Below are 17257 nucleotides of genomic sequence, written 5' to 3'. Positions count from 1 at the left end.
GAAAACGAAGGTTAACAAGAACAAACAGCAACGTTTACACGGTCATTCTTTGAAGTTGTTATATTATAACTGGTCAACATTAGAATTGTGTCCAAGTTTTCTCCATATTTTGTTCTCCCACTGCAATATCAAACAGCCATGTTTCTCCCAGCTGACATTGCTCCTCTACATACTGAAGATTGTCATATCTGCAAATTACCTCCTTGTTTAGGTATACCACAAAACTGGGATAGCTTTTCAACCTCTCCTAAGCAAGATAAGCTTACAACTTTCATCCTTGAAGATGTGTTCCTCCCTTAACGGCTTGTTTTGTTGGTGTATGTGTATCTTCAATGATTAGTGATAATGAATGCATGGTTCAAACTATACATGCACAATGACCGGTTTAAATAACAACAATATGTCAACATGTAAGAAAAGAAAAGGAAAAAGCTAGATATTGGATCCAGTAGATCTTGATCATTGCATTAAGTGCAAGTAAACTTGTATAAACGAAAGTGAAAAGGGTTTACCAGTCTAAGAACAAACATATCACACTAACTCGTTATACTAACCATACAAAATGCAGTTCTATTTCAGGTGTTCAAAATTAAGGCCGAAAAACAAAATATCGAGGAGCCAATATATAACTCATTAACACAGTAATCCTGAAAATAATTGGGTAGCAAGAAGAAATGTCTATATGCATCCCCAAGGGAATCCAGTTTTTTCATGTCTTGTCACCTAAATATAGAGGTAAAATGTTTCTATTCCAGAAAGTCGGATCCAGCCTTTCTCAGAAGTAACACAGGATATTTCTTCATAATTTGTCCACAAAAAGTAGACATCACCTAGTTTATGTAGGGTTTGGTTCCCACAAAACTGAGCAGATAAATCTTGATAGTCGTATATGAGGAAGACAAGAAGCCATGGCCACACAGTCTAGGTTCAGGAAGTCAAATGCTAAGCTTGATCACCAAATTTTGTTCTTGAGCCAGAAAAGTACAAAGACAACTCCAAAAACAATAGCAACAGGGGCCCATTTCCGAATCAGAGCCTGCAGCAAATATTTCATTTTAAGTTATATATCCACAATGCTGACAACAACTACAACCCAAATATATAAGGCAGAACACATAAGTTTCAAAAGAATGCATCGCATTCCAACACTAGGCAGAGTTATATCATTTCTATTGGCTTACCTTACCATTAATATAGAATCCTAACATGCTTGTATTGAAAACCCATACCCTTGGAATTAGAAAAATGGTAAACAGGACAAAGGATTGAGGTGAGGTGAGGTGAGGTGAGGTGAGGCAGTTGGTGTGTATTGAGGTGATTTCATGCAGAAAACAATTCTTCATGAACAGTTATAAAGGAATCAACAAACCGTTAATTCAACATAGTTAGTTTCATCCTGGATTTGTTAATTTAACGTTAATTCAACATATTGAAAACTAATAAATCCCTATAAATTGCGGTTTTTTAATGCTGTGGTTTGGAGGTTATGTTAAGGTTGTTGTTGTTGGGGTTCTGTGTTGTTGTCGTGAAAATGAAGGAGCAAGAGAAGAGAGAAGGTTTTTTTTATGACGCTCTTCACCGTTTTCATTTTCAGGTCTGTTTTTTTTTTTTGGTCCCCTAATTCATTCTTATTTCAACTTCTTCGATTTCAACAATAGACCGGATAAGCCATTTTCCAACTTCTTCAAGTTTTGCTGGAATGACGAATCGGAAACACCACAAATCCGAACCTAGATTTTGCTTTTGAGATTTTGTGAATCTGAGTTTGGATTTGTAAATTTAAGTTTCAATTATAGAGAAGGGATTTAGTTTGTTGGAAGAAGAAAAAAATTCTGGAAAAGGATAATGATTTTTTTTTTTTTGAAACGGCAAAATATTATTAACCAACAAGCCCGTGCAAGGGGAAATCGGTTGCAACATTAACACCGGCTCGAACAATCCCCTTAAAAACCACCCCAAAACAAAAACCAACCACAGGTCCTAATGAGAGAGACCAGCAGCAGCTGCATATATGCAGCCATATCAGCAGCTCAGCCCACCCTGCAACAGTTCCTCGCTGAAAGAAAAGGATAATGATGATACGAGGAAGAAGAAGAAGAAGAGAGAAGATGGTGAAAAAAATTAGGTGCTGACGGTTCACTATAGATACAATGGATATTCAATCGAATGGTTAAAATCAAATAAAAAAACGGCAGTTACTTATTTGACGGAAATGACATTTTTGAAATTTGTTTCAGAAGTTGAGGGACCAAAATGATGATTTTAAGACTTATGGGACCAAAATGAAAACTGGTAATTAGTTAAGGGACCATTGGATTAATTTAACCTAAAATATATCAAAAATGGAACCCTTCCTTGGGCACCATTGTGACTGGAACTTATACAACCAGGTTGCCGTTTTACTAAAGTGGAACGTCATGGAATTATTCAACTTAAGTAACAGTGATAACAAAAATCTTTGACCTGCATTTAGAAACCTTGAGAAAACCTACTATATTAACCTACATATTATCTGCAAGCATTGGCAGTCCATGCAATGTTAAAGGACTTTTATAAATTAAAAGACCGTAAAATATCGAATGAATGTCTTTCGATGATAGCCCATTGGGTTATAGTTCTAACTGACAATCATATGCTAAAAATAACCACACGACACAAACTGAAACTGGCACATAAAAAAATCAAAGGGAATGCAAATGAATAATATTTTGAAAAAACAGACTCTTATATTCCACAGCTACTGAGAGCTATAACCAAAAGGTAAAGAAAGTGTCATGTTTCAAATTTGTGAAGCATTGATTAGGTAAAAGGCAATAAAAAAATGCATAAATCATAAAAGCTCTATGAAACACTCCACACACTGCATGCTTCTATCTAATTTGTAAAAGCATATAGCACGAACCAATTTACAACTGCAGCAGGATAGCTTCAGAGGTCAGAACTAAATGAACATGCATCAATGTTCATATGAAAATGGAAGGCGTAGATATCATGTGCATGCTACAGCGAAACTGAAAATGACTAACCTGTCTATTTAAATCTCTAGCCTTGTCAGCATATATGCGGGATTCAGATGATAAGCGACTGGACAATTGACTGACCTCTGCATATTTGATTTTAAATCATATGTATAAGATAACTTTCACAAAGGAATTAAAAGCAGTAAATATAACAACATACAAACAGAAATAAAAGCCATATGAGAAGTAGAAATAAGAAGAAACCATCTATCAAGATCATGCAGGTGAAAATGTGGAACTAAGAAATTTTAGCACAAGTTTCTGATAAAAATCTACATTGAACAATGTATCCAGGTTAAGAAAATAGGAATGGGAGATCACATGCATTGGAAGATGATGTTGTCGCTTCTCAAGATAGAATCAACACCCTATTGGAGAATCATCTTATGTTCCTTCTATTTAACATTAGGCAGGACAGACTTATATTGCTGTTTTACTGCCGCAGCCTTTTCAAATTATTAGAAGGTCCAAGGCTTTGTTAGTGTGATATCCTAATAATTTGTATTGGGAAGTATTGATTAATTACCACATTATTAATCTAAATTCGGTCACAATGCCTTGGTAGCATAGAAGTAATTAGTTAGAAATTCAAGAGTAGTTAACAAATTTTTCTAAGTGAAGGAGAGGCAATTCAGTAAATTTCCTAGGCAATTGTAGCATTTCGGAAGGAAGAAAATCAGTTTTTCTTTTCTTCTTCCCCTACCCTCCACCGAACCCAAACTCCCTCGCCTTCATAGTTGCAATTTTCTCCAATTCCTTCAAAGACAGAGTTGCATGTAAGATGCTCTTGAAGATTTGACTTCACCTCCGTTAATAGAAGAAGGCTTATCGGAAGAGAATTAGAGAGTAAAGACTAAATTTGAGCTATTAGAAGAAAATAGAGTTTGAAACCCACAAGGCTTGAAGAATCCTATTTTCATCTTCATCTTCAATCCAGGCAAGGATCACCTTATTGTGGTTAAGGTGAGTTCTTATCCAGGTAAGGTTCACCCTATTGTGGTTAAGGTGAGTTCTTGGTAACAAGGTAGTCAGACTCGAGATCCTAGGCAAGTTTGGGGAGGAATCACAGGATATTTTTTTCGGGTTTCTGAACAAAAAAAGTGTTTTTGTTGATACCGGGTCGCGGGACCCGAAACTTCAAGGACGATAAACCAACAGAATGAATCGCAGTTTCTGCCGTTCCTACGATTTTCCGCAGCGATCCTGATCGCACCCACCAAATCCCGATTCCGACCATACTCTAGCATGCCAAAGGGTGTCAAGATCGTACGATCCTACGAGTTGAATCGCAATTTTGACTACCTTGCTTAGTAAGCTGATATTTAGTTAAGGGATGAATGTTGATGAAATTAGTAGAGCAATAGAAACTGCAATGCATGTAGAATTAAAATATCTCAATTCTAGTAGAAATGAAATTAATGAAATTGATACCTTAGGATTGAGAAATTAGTAGTAAAGTCTTGGTTAAACCATGAGTTAGAAGTGTTATGACGTATCATTGTTGATAAATTCAGTTATGGTTTAAGTTAAACGTGATAAAATTTTGTTGAGAAAAATTGCAGGTGAGGCTAATGCCTCAGGTGTGCCGGCAGAAGTTTGAGGCGCCTAGGGCAGAATTGTCCATCCTCTGTTTTGCAAAGACACCCTTTTCCCCATTGAGCATTAGCTCCCTCTAATTTGAAACTCAAGGCATAGTTGACCAGGACCATGAATGGTTAGATGAAATATAGCATGTTGTTATACACATAAAAGTATAATAAAGATCAAGACTTTGTTGTATGTTATAAGCAAAAAAAAAAAAGAACCTTTTACAGATCCTAACCCATGCTTCATTTCTTATGAATGAATTTATTAGAAATATAGTAATCATGAAAACCCAACTGCAGTGGATGCATATACAATACAGACCTATACTATATTCAAAATTATCAAGCAATCAGCAGCTAAATTGCATAAACTAGAATTATTCCGAAAATACAGAGAATAACTTACGATCCAACTGTTCACCAACACCAAGAACTTCCTGCACATTACGAGTCATAATCTGGTGGACTTCATAAAGTTCATCATTCAACTTTGCAATATTACGCTGTGTCTGGGTATCCTGGTAAAGTTTCTTTGTCTTCTGTATAAATGCGTCTATTAAACAAAAGAAAAAAGGTAAATTAAACACCATTGGAAAAAGAGAAGAGTGCTAAATGGTATGTGACAATACAGAAACTGATATCTACCAAACTTAATGAAGGCATAAGGTCTGGCAGCAGTTTCAATTTGAGACCCATTAACACGCTCAAATTCATTCCTGAGCTCTTCAAGATACTGAAATGCTAGTTTCTTGGGGTATGCCCGATCACACATTGTCAAGTAACAGACCCGTCCTTCTATAATATAACTTGTTTGTGTTAAGGTCATTTTGGGCTATGAAACTCTTTCAAATAAAACTAACGCAACAAAATCTAACTAATTTGTAATATAATAAGACCACAAAATTTCAAGATAATGAAAACAATATCAACTTGCTTGGGAAGCTAGGTTTTTGAAAAACAATGTAGTATTCTATTTTTCACATGGATACCATATACAAAAGCACCAATATAATTGTGATTCAAAAGAGAAAGGAGATATCAATCAAAACAAAGAATACAGGCCATAGCTTCCTCTAATGTTCAAAACACTAAGATTTGCAGAACTAGCAACGAAAATATACATGTCGATAAATAAAGTAATTCCCAGTCAAGCATTTCAATCTGATGCCCGGCATTTAGTGGAAGATAACATCACCCAAAGTAACAACAGACTGTAGACATCTATATTCTCTACAATTCTAAAAAATCGCCTATCATTCAATACTGCATATGATATTGTTATCAATTCTCAAACAAAATATTGCCCACTCATTATAATTGCTGCACTCAGACACTTGGTATGTCTCATAGTATAACAGCAGAACAATGGGACTATTCTTACATGACTACTTTCAACTGAAGAACAATGCCTCATTATTGAAAACATAAGGATCTGGATGTGTCTCATAGTATAACAGCAGAATAATTAGGCTATTCTATACAGAGTATATATAAGCATAATATATGAGAAGGATACTGAAAAACATAAGGACCACTTTCAACTGACATCCTTGATGCCTCATTATGCCCTCTTGATAGATTCTTAAACAAAGACTTGACTTGCTGTTTGTAAAGTTCACCATCTTTAAGATCGCGAGCATCATCCATTCCTTCAGCCAATGGAAGACCATCAGTAACACGGGCAATCATAGTCAACTTAACCATCTTTCTCGGAACACAATCTCCCTTTCAGAATCTTGAATTTTGCAACTAAACCAAAACACAGACTACATTACCAATCCAAAATACAATCAAAAATCAAAGCTGACCAGAGAGTTAAAACCCAGACAAAATATAAAAGGCAAAAACCAAATTATTTTCCTTTACTTTTTTTCATTCAAGTTATTAACAGATGAAGTAAAAACATACTCAATTTTAATGACAAAATTCCTCATATACACTACCATCAAACAGCCTCCATACCATGAATTTGGCTCCTCTAAAGTGAGTTAAGTGTAAAGTAGAAAATCAAGGGTTGTTATTTTACAAAATCATTTTGATCCCTGCATGTGTGAATATATGAGGCACTGTCGTCATAGTCCCTGAATGTATTAAAATTACAAATTCATCCCCAACTGTCTCTTTTGTTTGTAGTTTTATGGACTAAATTTACAAAAGAAAAACAAATTTGAGGACCAAAATGACCAACTAGAGAGACACTAGAGGGTGTGTTTGCAATTTCGATAATGACAATGCCTCATACATTCAGTTCTATAGCACCAACACTTCTGATCGAAGGTGTATCCAATGTCTAACATCGACATGACACTGACACATGTGATCAAGGGTTTCAAAAAACGGACCGGTACCGGGATTGCGGCCGTTACAAAACGGTATCAGCAGCCACCGTGACCGTTTTTGGACCTTTTCAGGTCGAGAACAAAAATCACAGGAAAATTCAGAAATTTGAACAGGAGAAAAGGAAACGAATCTCATATTAAAAAAAAGCACAAGAATACAAGAACAGGAGAAGAAGGAATCTGAATCTTATCTTTTTTACACAAACCAATTACTTACTTCTGTTCCTGCTTGCGATTTGCGACTCTGGTGTTGCCGTTTCTTCTCTTTGTTCAGATTTGCGATTTGTTCCTGCTTGCCGTTTGCGATTTGCGAATTGCGATTTTGTTGTGTTTTTTTTTTTTTTTTGAGTGAATAACACACAGCTTCACTCTTCATTCAATAATAATAAATTAATACACTCTTCGTTTTAAAATGAGTGTCGTTTTAACAATTACACACATTAAGGAATGAAATAAAGTAGTCAAATATCATGACAATTTTACCGAATTATCTTAATCAACTATTGGTTTATTTTTCATTAAAGAAAAAATAATATTTTGGAAGTAGTGTAACATAATATTAATTGAAAGGTAAAATTGAAAAGAAAAGGTTATTATTGCATTGGAAATTGAAAGTGACATTCATTTTGAAACAATTTTTTTTTGCTAAAACGACACTCATTTTAAAACAGAGAGAGTAGTTAATTTTAGATGATTTTTTGTTTATTCATATATTTATTTATTAAACTCAAACAAAAAAAAAAAGTGTTGGGCATGCAGCAGCTTTAAAACTCTTAGGGAGAGCATGCCGCCCATTTGGGTCCCACAATGCTCGAGGGATTAGTCTCCGCAGTTGCGCGCGGAGGATACCCGGGTTATACAAAAAAAAAACAAAAAGAAATGTGCATTCATCTTTTATTTATTAAGTATGCACGTGAGTTTAGCTCAACTCAGGGATAATGCATAATATATGCAAGGTATGGGGTTCGAATCCCGAACACCACAAAAAATAATCTCTTATTTATTAAGTTCAAGGTAATTTTAAATTAACACTCTTAATTTGAGTATTTAGGTAACAAAAACTAGATGAAATTTTAGAGAAAAAAATTGGGACTTTGATGTTAGAACTTTGAACTTTCATTGTATATGTTGTTGTGATTGTGATTTTGTTGGTGAATTACCACCATGACTCATTAACAAATTCTTCATATGACTACCAACAAATAGAACCACCAAGAAGTTTTGGATTGTTTGATTATGTCTTTGGAGGAAGTGGAAATAAGAATGATGAAGGTGATACTGGAAGTCATGATCCTGCATGTCGTTCTACCTGAAGTGGAAGAAATAATCACAAGAAAGGGGGTTTGAATTGTGACCCTTTTAAAAATTATTTATGAAACTTAAATAAGTTTATATACTCTAGAAAGTTATTGGTAAGAGTTAAACAAATCAATGTGTCTTAGTCAATAAACTTGGTCTATTCATCGGATTAATCTGCACATTCACAATATGGTTGATGTTATTGAGGCTGCCTTTCAATTTGTGTCTGTCCTTCGGCCAGAACGTCTGATTTGTTGGAATAATAATAATTACCGTGGTACTGTGTTGAATTTAGATGGTAGTTGCTTGGGTTCTCCAATTCGAGCTGATTATGGAGGTATAATCCGTAATTATGCAGGTTTCTTCCTAGCAGGCTTCTCCGGTTATATCGCAGCATCAACGAACGTTTTGTTGGTCGAGCTTACGACAATTCATAGAGGTCTGCTTCTGGCAGTTGAGATGGACATTGCTGATATGATTTGTTATTCTGACTCGATGCTATCTGTTAAGCTTCTCACTTATAGTAACTCTCCCTACCATGCTTATGATGTTTTACTCCAAGATATTAAAGACCTGCTTTCCTCAAGGAACTTCTCAATCCATTGTTACCTCAGATAAGGAAGTCAATGTGCTGACTTCATGGCAAAGCTTGGAGCAACTTCGACTGAAGAGTTTGCGAGGCATACCTCTCCTCCTTATGATCTTCTTCCCCTAATCAGAACTGATGCCATGGGAACTGTGTGTTCCCTAGAGCTTAGGTTTCTTTTCTTTGGTTTTTGTTTCTTTTTCTTTACTTTTTTAGCTTTGTAACAAAAAAAAAGTTTTTGGTAAGAGTTAAACATATAAAAATATTTGTTAATTAATAAATAAAAGGATCAGAAAACTCTGGATTGTATATTTAAAATAAAGTAAATAAAAGGACCAGTTAATTCTGGAATATATAACTGAAATAAATAAAGTAATAAAGGGATCAGAAAAAATGTTCATATTGAAAGACATTGAATATGAATTATGAAAAATATACACGTGAGAGAGATTGAATTCTTTTGTATTGTAAGCTCTTGCCAATTGCCTTGATATGTTGCTATATTTATAGATGGCTGGAGTCTTTGAAGCTCACTTGAAATATACATAAACATATAGTTGTTGTTTGTACGTTCCAAAACAACCCATGTGCATTTGCTTTATTGATTGATGTGCAAGGTTGCAAAAAAAAATGCTATTCCAAGTGAAGAATGTTTTGTAGAACATTCTCTTCTTTCCAAGCCTTTTGAGACAACTCACGTGAGGTTGTAATAATACATCTATGATTAGTTGTAAATTCATTGAACATAATGATGTCATCCTTATCTCTTTGTAGTTTCACCAGAATGTTCTTGAGAACATTCTTTCTTTGTAAAAACAATTTTTTCTTCTTTCTTTAAGAACACGTGATGTAATAATCCAACTGTGATCTTGTGTTAAATGGATGAGACATAATGACGTCATCCTTATCCCTTTGTAGTTTTACCAGAATGTTCTCAAGAACATTTTTTCTTTGTAAAACTATTTTTCTTCTTTCTTTAAGGCACGTGTTTTTTCAATATTTCTTTAAATGCAAAGTCTTTATGTAATCATGTGATATTCTTTTCATTTTTGTCATATATCAAAGTATCTTCTTTTGGTGAGACATAGAGAATATTTTGTTCTTGAATTTGTACCACAAAGTTCATTTATGTCCTTTTGCTTATTTGCTTTGATAAAGATGTTTTCAACTTCAGTTGTAATCTTAGAATGTTCTTCTCTTTAACAAGAACATTCTCATGAAACATTTCTCACAAAACACACCAGTAGATAACAAAATAATAATTGTAATATTTTTGTTATCTTTTAAAACATCAAATGAGGATGTCTTCTTCACTTTGTATGACCAAAATGATATTTGTTGGAACATGAGAAACCTTTCTCAAAGTCAAAATTCCTTTGATTGATTGTTGTTCTCCAAATCATATATTGAATAGTGATAGAGGATTCTTGGACCATCATGAGTATTTTATGATAGAATCTCAAAGCATATGATCATGATTTTTTTTCTTTGATCATTCTCCGATCAATATCATAAATGAATGACTTAATAAATAATTCATTCATGAATTGATTTCTCTTTAAAGCTGATTCTAATCATTTTGATGAAACGATGATAATAATTTCCAGTGTAATATGCATCCTCATCATGAGAACATTCTTTCATCGGAGTTGATAATGTTCTCTTCTATATGGGATGACAATATATTCTCGGTTAATTAACCTTTAATTATTTTGTTGATGATGCAAATTATCTCATAGTTCATGTTGGTGATTGCACACAATATTTCTTTCCATTGAGTATCTTTGAGATGTTTTAGTTTAGGCATGCATGTAATCATGAAGGTACATTTAGTCATTCTTTTGAATGACACTTTTGTACCTTTTCCTTAAACTCTTTTTTAGAAGCTATTTGAAGATAATTCCTTTCAAATTTTAATCATTTATTCCTCGAATATTTAAGGCTTTGATGAAAACCATGTGGTGACAAGGATGTGTCAATTGATCATAAAATTTATCTTCTTGTTGAATCTTCAATCAACACTCATTTAATTCAAGCAATATTCTTTTTATATCTTCTTTGAGTTTGTGATGGTACTGTTTTGGTATTCTTCCAATGAGTATATATATGCACTTGTAAGAGACTTCTTTCTTGTCAACTTCTTTGAAAAGACTTAAGTGCAAACATGAGTAGATCACCATTCATAGAACTTAGTGTTTATTCCATAAGGGTTGTTATCATTAAATCATTCATAAAAAAGATTTTTGTTTCAACAATCTTTCCCTTTTTTATGATGAAAAACCTTTTGAATAAGTCTTAAGTTTTACAGATGTGTATAATAAAAAATGTAAGAATGTTCATAGATATGAAATTAAGCTCCCTTAAACACGTGCAAGAGTTTAATTCTTATCATTCTAATTAAACTCCCACTAAACATATGCAAGAGGTTAATTCTTTACATTCTTCATTTTGATCAAATCCATCTTGGATTTTTCTCCCCATCATATGTTACTCTCTCATCACATATATCTCTCCCCCTTTTGGCATCTATAAAAAATATTGAGTATGATATATATAAAAAATGAAGTATAGATGTGGGAAGAAACAACAAAAATATATTGCACATAAGAATCATGTTTTCTTGCGAAGTCATATTCTCTTATCAAACATAATCAAGCATGTATCATGATTAATATGCATTTCAGTTTATCATTTGAATAATGACAATTATGATCAATTGATCATTTTCAACAATTTTTTAAAACCAGAGAAAATAACTCATTAGTTGAAGCGATAAAATCAGAGTCATTTGACACAATGTTAAAAATATTTCTCTCTTCACAGATTTTCATGTTGAAGATTTTTCTATTTTTGTCACCAAATTCTCTATTTTTGTCTCCAAATTTTGCAAGTGCAACAAGGTAGACATTCAACAATGATTAAACAAAATATTCATGCCAAGAACATGTTCAATATTAGTTTAGGAACAAAATATGTAAATTCCTTTTTAGATCAATTTTGAATTTATAGTTAACTAAATTGTCGATCCATGCGCCGTACGGGTTTGTTTTGCCGGAATATATTTGTCAATAGTGTAATGTTACAAATTCATATAAACAGTAGTGTTCTTAAAACTAAGACCCAAGTTGCTAATACTTGAAAACATATCTAAAAAAAAAATGTTGATAATCTAGTCGACATAAATTTAATAATAATGTTTGGTCAAAATATAGCAATGTCAATTTAATTAAAATGCAACCCTAAAAGAAGTTGAAGTCTGATATTGACATAACATAAGTGATACTTTTTTAGAATACGAATTATGAAAAACTTCCTCACAAATTACTTGCAAAATAATGTTAGATCGATGACCCTGAACTTCTTTCCATTCTTCTCGATGTCCCGCATAGCATCATTTTCTACAACGTGACCAATCACATGTACGAAATGCATCAAAATCACAACTTCAGAATATGAATACGACCAATTATCTTCTCTTCTATTGAGGACTTCAATATTAATGCAAAAGAAGCAAAATCGGAGCTGTTTAATGGTATGTTGGCACCGTTCATAATTTTCGTCCACTTTGAATTTTCGTCCAACTTTAAAGGCCCCTCGTTAAAACCCACCATCACCTGCTCAAGCTCATAGGACACTCCCTCTTGAATCTTCTGCTTGAAACTTTTCACTAAAGCCTTTCTAACCGTTGCATGGATCTTTTCCGACTACAAATTATATCAAAAGCATCTCATAAATAGCAAAATACGATATAAATTATAACATAAAGCAAAAAAACTCAATATGACAATGATTAAAGACCCACTTTCTCATCCACCAACAGGAGGTTCATACATGTTATCTCGTTAGGCTTTTGTTTGTCATGAATGCACCAAATATGTACTTGAAACCTGAATCTTCAGCTTGAGGTCCTTCTTGCCACCAGACACCATTGAGATCGAAGTGAAAACGGAGGCCATAGCAACGATGTTTGGTTTGCAACGCACCAAAAAAGAACAATGTGGGAAGAATGTTGGAAAAAAGAAGCAGCTTAAAGTCCAGAACAAAGTTTTTAAGTATATAGTAAACCAAAGTATAACAATAATTATTTTTATTTATTTTTTGGTCAGGAAACAATAGTTATTTTGCCATCTAACAAAGTACAATTAATCCAATGTAGGAAATATCATTTATAATGCCTAGGAAACGTGAACAGGCAAGCAAATTTATTTTTGTATGTTTATAAAATAATAAAAAGCCAGAGGAAGCACAACGGTTAGCTTAGCTATACCCCAATTTTAAGTTATGATTTTTGTTAAGTGTAGGTCCATATACAATATAAACAATAGCCAGAAATTTTTAAGTCATAAGTATTTAACCTGGTATGTTACTGCCAAAACATTAAACTAACAACTTGCAAAAAATTTATATATATATCAACAAAAAACTAACAGCTGGGAAAATGAGAGACAAATTTTTACGGTTTAGTTGTAGTATCTAACCATGTGTACATTAATATATAAGGAAAGCAATAACAAATTAATCACCCACCTCTTCCATGTCGTATTCAACAATATACAGGTACTTCATCTTCAACTTATTCATAGCTTTTTCCAGGTCAGAAACAGGGTTGGAAACCAACGGAGCTACCAAAATTACAAACGAAAAAGGAAAAAAAATTAAATGACGTGAAAAAAGGTCCTCTCAAAAAAGTATAAAGAGTATAAGGGCCTCTCAAAATTAAATGACATGCATAGGTCAGAATGGTTTCCACATTATTTCGGCCAGCCACGGAACAGTTTGAAAAGATTGAATTGAGTTTCAAAAAAGAAGAGTGAAGAACCAAAGGAAATAATAGTGCATGCATTTATATTGAGTGAATTAGGTTGGATGAATGCGCCAATAGGCATGGGAAATAGAGTATGAATCAGAGTTGATGGTTCTGGTTTTCTAGATGGAAGTCAAAAGGCCATTATTAATGTTGTATTTTTTTAAGCTTGGAAAACGCATGCGTGGAACAGTAAAGGGTTACAAACAACACGGTAAACAAAAAATGACCACAACATTTGCCAAAGAAATTCAAAATTAGAACATTTGGGAGGGAAAATATTTAGGGTTAATCTAATCAGTAATTAATGCAAGGTACGTAATTAGAGGGAAAATTATATGGTTAATGATAGCCAGACTTGACAAGCATTAAGAGTAAGGGATTTATTAACAATTCACATAATTATTCTCTTATTAAATATGATTTTTATTTTATTTTATTTTGTTGAAATCTTATCAACGATAAAACTCAATTAAAATATTCATATTGAAAGACATTAAATATGATTTTTAGATAAGTCATCAAAAATCAATTCATGAAAATACATATGTAAGAATAACATATGACATATATTGTATTATCGAAATCATGATATTTTGACATTTTTCTTGTTCTAAATCTCATGTCTATCATCCATTATGATTAAGAGACTAACTCATGGAGTTTTAGCGTATCAATGATAAGGGATATAGAAAAACATTTACATAACAAGATATTGATTAATAATGCAATCAATATACAATAAACTTTTGCCTAAAAAATATGAACTTACACAAGTGTTAATTCATTATGCTTATACATGCAAATTTTAATTGATCTTTGTGATGAGAACATTCTCAACATCATAAAAAGTTCAAGAACAAATGATGTGTTTCTTTTGAAAATCTTTCAAAGATAAATCCTAAATTAGGATCAATTTAAAAACATGTTTGGAGAATGAAATTTTCATAATCCATATTAACATATTTGCAAAAACAATTTTCAAAATATATCACTTAAGAATCAGGAAATGAATATGTTAATGAGTAAACTAGAACAAATTTTATGAACATCATCAAATTTCATACAATTATGAAATTTTATAATTAAGGTATTTTTATGATCCAATTCTAAAGCATATCATGATATGTCATCTTAGGAATAAAGTTTAGATGAATCATTAAAAGTAAGAATGATTCAAGTTGCATTTTACAACAAGAACTTATTTAGAAAGGCATTTTAAGAATATTAGAATGATTTCATTAAAAATGTCGACAGATGAATTTGTCGAAATGATGTTGAATCATTTATCATTCATAAAGATATCTTAGAAGGAATGAACGTGCTTCTTATTGAATTTAGAACACACTAATCTATATAATATAAATTTAGGACCCATCTCATAGACTTTTATGGAAATGAATTACTATTGTTTTGGTCTTGCCACATGTCCCTTTTTTTTTTTACAAATGCTCTCACCATATTGATCCTCACAAAATGCCCTCACCACAATCATCCTCACATATTTGTATTTAATGTTCATGTATAAAAGGAAGTTTTACAATATCAAATTATATTACTTGAATTTATATTAGAAATCAAACATTTCGAATTCAAAAAGTACAAATTTGAATCAAATAATTTTTTGTGAGGAAAGAGAAAAAATCGGAACTAGAGCCAAGCATTCTCATGCATTTGGAGTAATCCAATCATTCTCATGCATTTGACATTTAATGTTATTATTTTATTTTTATTCATAATAAATTGATGCAATGATATTCAAAAATACTATTAATATAATATGACATGAACCGAAATTGGCAATAGCTACTCCAAATTGATCAGTAATTTATTGATATGATTTGGTCAAAGAAATATTCATTAAAAAAAAGAAGATTTTTTCTTTTATGTTTATTCTTTTATTTTATGAAAATATTCTAAATTGATTTTCTAAAATAATAATATTATTAATATGATAGGAACCGAAAATGGTAATAGTTGTTCCAAATTGATTAAGAATATTATTGATATGATTTGGTCAAAGAAACATGCATCGAAACAATCTTAAAATGATACGATTTTTTTTTTACATGACCTCTTTTTATTTTTTATTTAAAAATCGGGTTAAAAATTATAACTAAAAAAACATAGACCTCTATTTTTTTTTTAGAACCGAGTTAAAAATTATAATAAAAAAATTCAAATATTTTCGAAATTAATGGATTAATCTATATCTAAGAATCATTTTTTTTCTATATCTATGTATCATGAGTATTTGTTTTATTTTTCTTTCTAATTTTAATCATATAAATTTTTGAAAATTAATGTACCATTTTATTTTCAATTACTCTATCCATAAATTAAGGGAATAAGTTTTTTGATTGCTTCATACATGTTGACTATAAATATTACTATATTCTGAAAACAATAATGAAAACAAACTATTAATAATTTTTTTTTTTAATGAAACATTTAGTGAGAAAATATTCACTATTATCATTGACCAAAATTTTAATTGTTTATGCTTGGATCATTACATATATTATAATAATAAAAAAAACACATAATCAGAAGAAAAAAAATGACCTCTATTTTAAATGATTATGTTACATATATATGTCAAAATCACCTCTAACTTAGCATAGGAGATTTCCTAAAAAAAAAAAAAAAACTTAGAATATGAGACTTTTTTATGATACACTTTTAATGGCTATTAAAACAATTTATGGACATTAAAATTGATTCATGACCAAATAATTTTGTAAATGAATACCCTGCATAGAACAATTGTTTTTTAGGAATGTTAAAAAAATAATGGTTATTATACCAAATTACGGTGTGAAACAAGTCTATAAATTAGAAATATGGATTGACATAATTTCACATCACAATTCACAACTCTTATCCCCCGTTTTTTATTCTTTGTTCTTCTTCTTCTTTTTTAACTTTGATATCAATGCTCAAATATTTAAATTTCCTTTATGTTGTGACTTTGATGAATCAAATGTTCAGACAAAGATTGTTTAGTTTTTTTATTCTTTTTTCTTCATATTTTTTTTCATTGATATCAATGTTCCAAGAGTAATATTTCCTTCATGCTGCAATTTTGATGAATCAAATGTTCACATAAAAAGTAGTTTCTTCGTCTCTCCTATAAAAAAATTATTCATCTCTCCTTTATTTTATTTTTCATGTGACTTATTTTATTTTTTCCTTATGCTTTTATGAGAATTTTTTTTTTCTGACCCTATTTGCCAAAAAAAATACCAAAATGACCCACTTTTGAATTTTTTTTTTTTTTTTGTCTTTTAGTGGCGTTCCCGCCACCTGAAATGGCGGGACTGGCCGCCGGAGCTGACATCCGTCGCGTCAGCCTGGCGCAGCTTTTTTTTTTTTTTTTTTTTTTTCGTTCCCGCCGTTTCATCTGGCGGGACTGATTATTTTATTATTTTTTTCGTTTTTTCTATTTTACAATTAAATAATAATGATAAATAATAATAATAATAATGATAAATAATAATAATAATAATGATAAATAATAATAATGATAAATATTTAATAAAAAAACTACTTTCTCCGCGGAAATCAATTACGCCAATGTAAACTATGACCTCCCGTAGCACATAATTTATCTTTTTTGTTCC

General features: G+C 31.7%; 2 protein-coding genes across 3 annotated transcripts; one reads left to right on the top strand and one right to left on the bottom strand.

Annotated features, from left to right (window-relative positions):
- Positions 1 to 455: 455 nt before the first annotated feature.
- LOC11420702 (25.3 kDa vesicle transport protein) lies at positions 456 to 7307 on the bottom strand. 2 transcript variants are annotated; one of them, XM_003627317.4, is made up of 6 exons: positions 7163 to 7307; positions 6123 to 6355; positions 5252 to 5412; positions 5013 to 5159; positions 3027 to 3103; positions 456 to 1036 (listed from the first exon to the last, which is right to left on the bottom strand). In XM_003627317.4, exons 2-6 carry the CDS (start codon positions 6308 to 6310, stop codon positions 953 to 955), a joined length of 657 nt encoding a protein of 218 aa, XP_003627365.1. In that variant the 5' UTR covers positions 6311 to 6355; positions 7163 to 7307; the 3' UTR covers positions 456 to 952. The 2 variants fall into 2 exon arrangements, with proteins under 2 accessions (XP_003627365.1, XP_024629448.1); XM_024773680.2 differs by having other exon boundaries at positions 6123 to 6372; positions 7163 to 7293.
- Positions 7308 to 8433: 1126 nt separating this feature from the next.
- On the top strand, positions 8434 to 8862 carry LOC112417299 (uncharacterized). The gene has a single exon (XM_024772844.1). The coding sequence runs from the start codon at positions 8434 to 8436 to the stop codon at positions 8860 to 8862; it is 429 nt and encodes a 142-aa protein (XP_024628612.1).
- The last annotated feature ends 8395 nt before the right edge of the window (positions 8863 to 17257 follow it).

The sequence above is a fragment of the Medicago truncatula genome, chromosome 8 (assembly GCF_003473485.1).
Source record: "Medicago truncatula cultivar Jemalong A17 chromosome 8, MtrunA17r5.0-ANR, whole genome shotgun sequence".
NCBI classification, from domain to species: domain Eukaryota; kingdom Viridiplantae; phylum Streptophyta; class Magnoliopsida; order Fabales; family Fabaceae; genus Medicago; species Medicago truncatula.
This window is presented reverse-complemented; position numbering and strand designations above follow the sequence as displayed.

Bases quoted from the DNA above. Each gene is read 5' to 3' on its own strand.
- LOC11420702 (XM_003627317.4), bottom strand. From the start codon at position 6,310: ATGGTTAAGTTGACTATGATTGCCCGTGTTACTGATGGTCTTCCATTG. The intron at 5,413-6,122 runs GTATCCTTCTCA...AACACAAACAAG, and splicing joins AGTGGTCCTTATGTTTTTCA to TTATATTATAGAAGGACGGG. The intron at 5,160-5,251 runs GTAGATATCAGT...TTTGTTTAATAG, and splicing joins TTATGCCTTCATTAAGTTTG to ACGCATTTATACAGAAGACA.
- LOC112417299 (XM_024772844.1), top strand. From the start codon at position 8,434: ATGGTTGATGTTATTGAGGCTGCCTTTCAATTTGTGTCTGTCCTTCGG.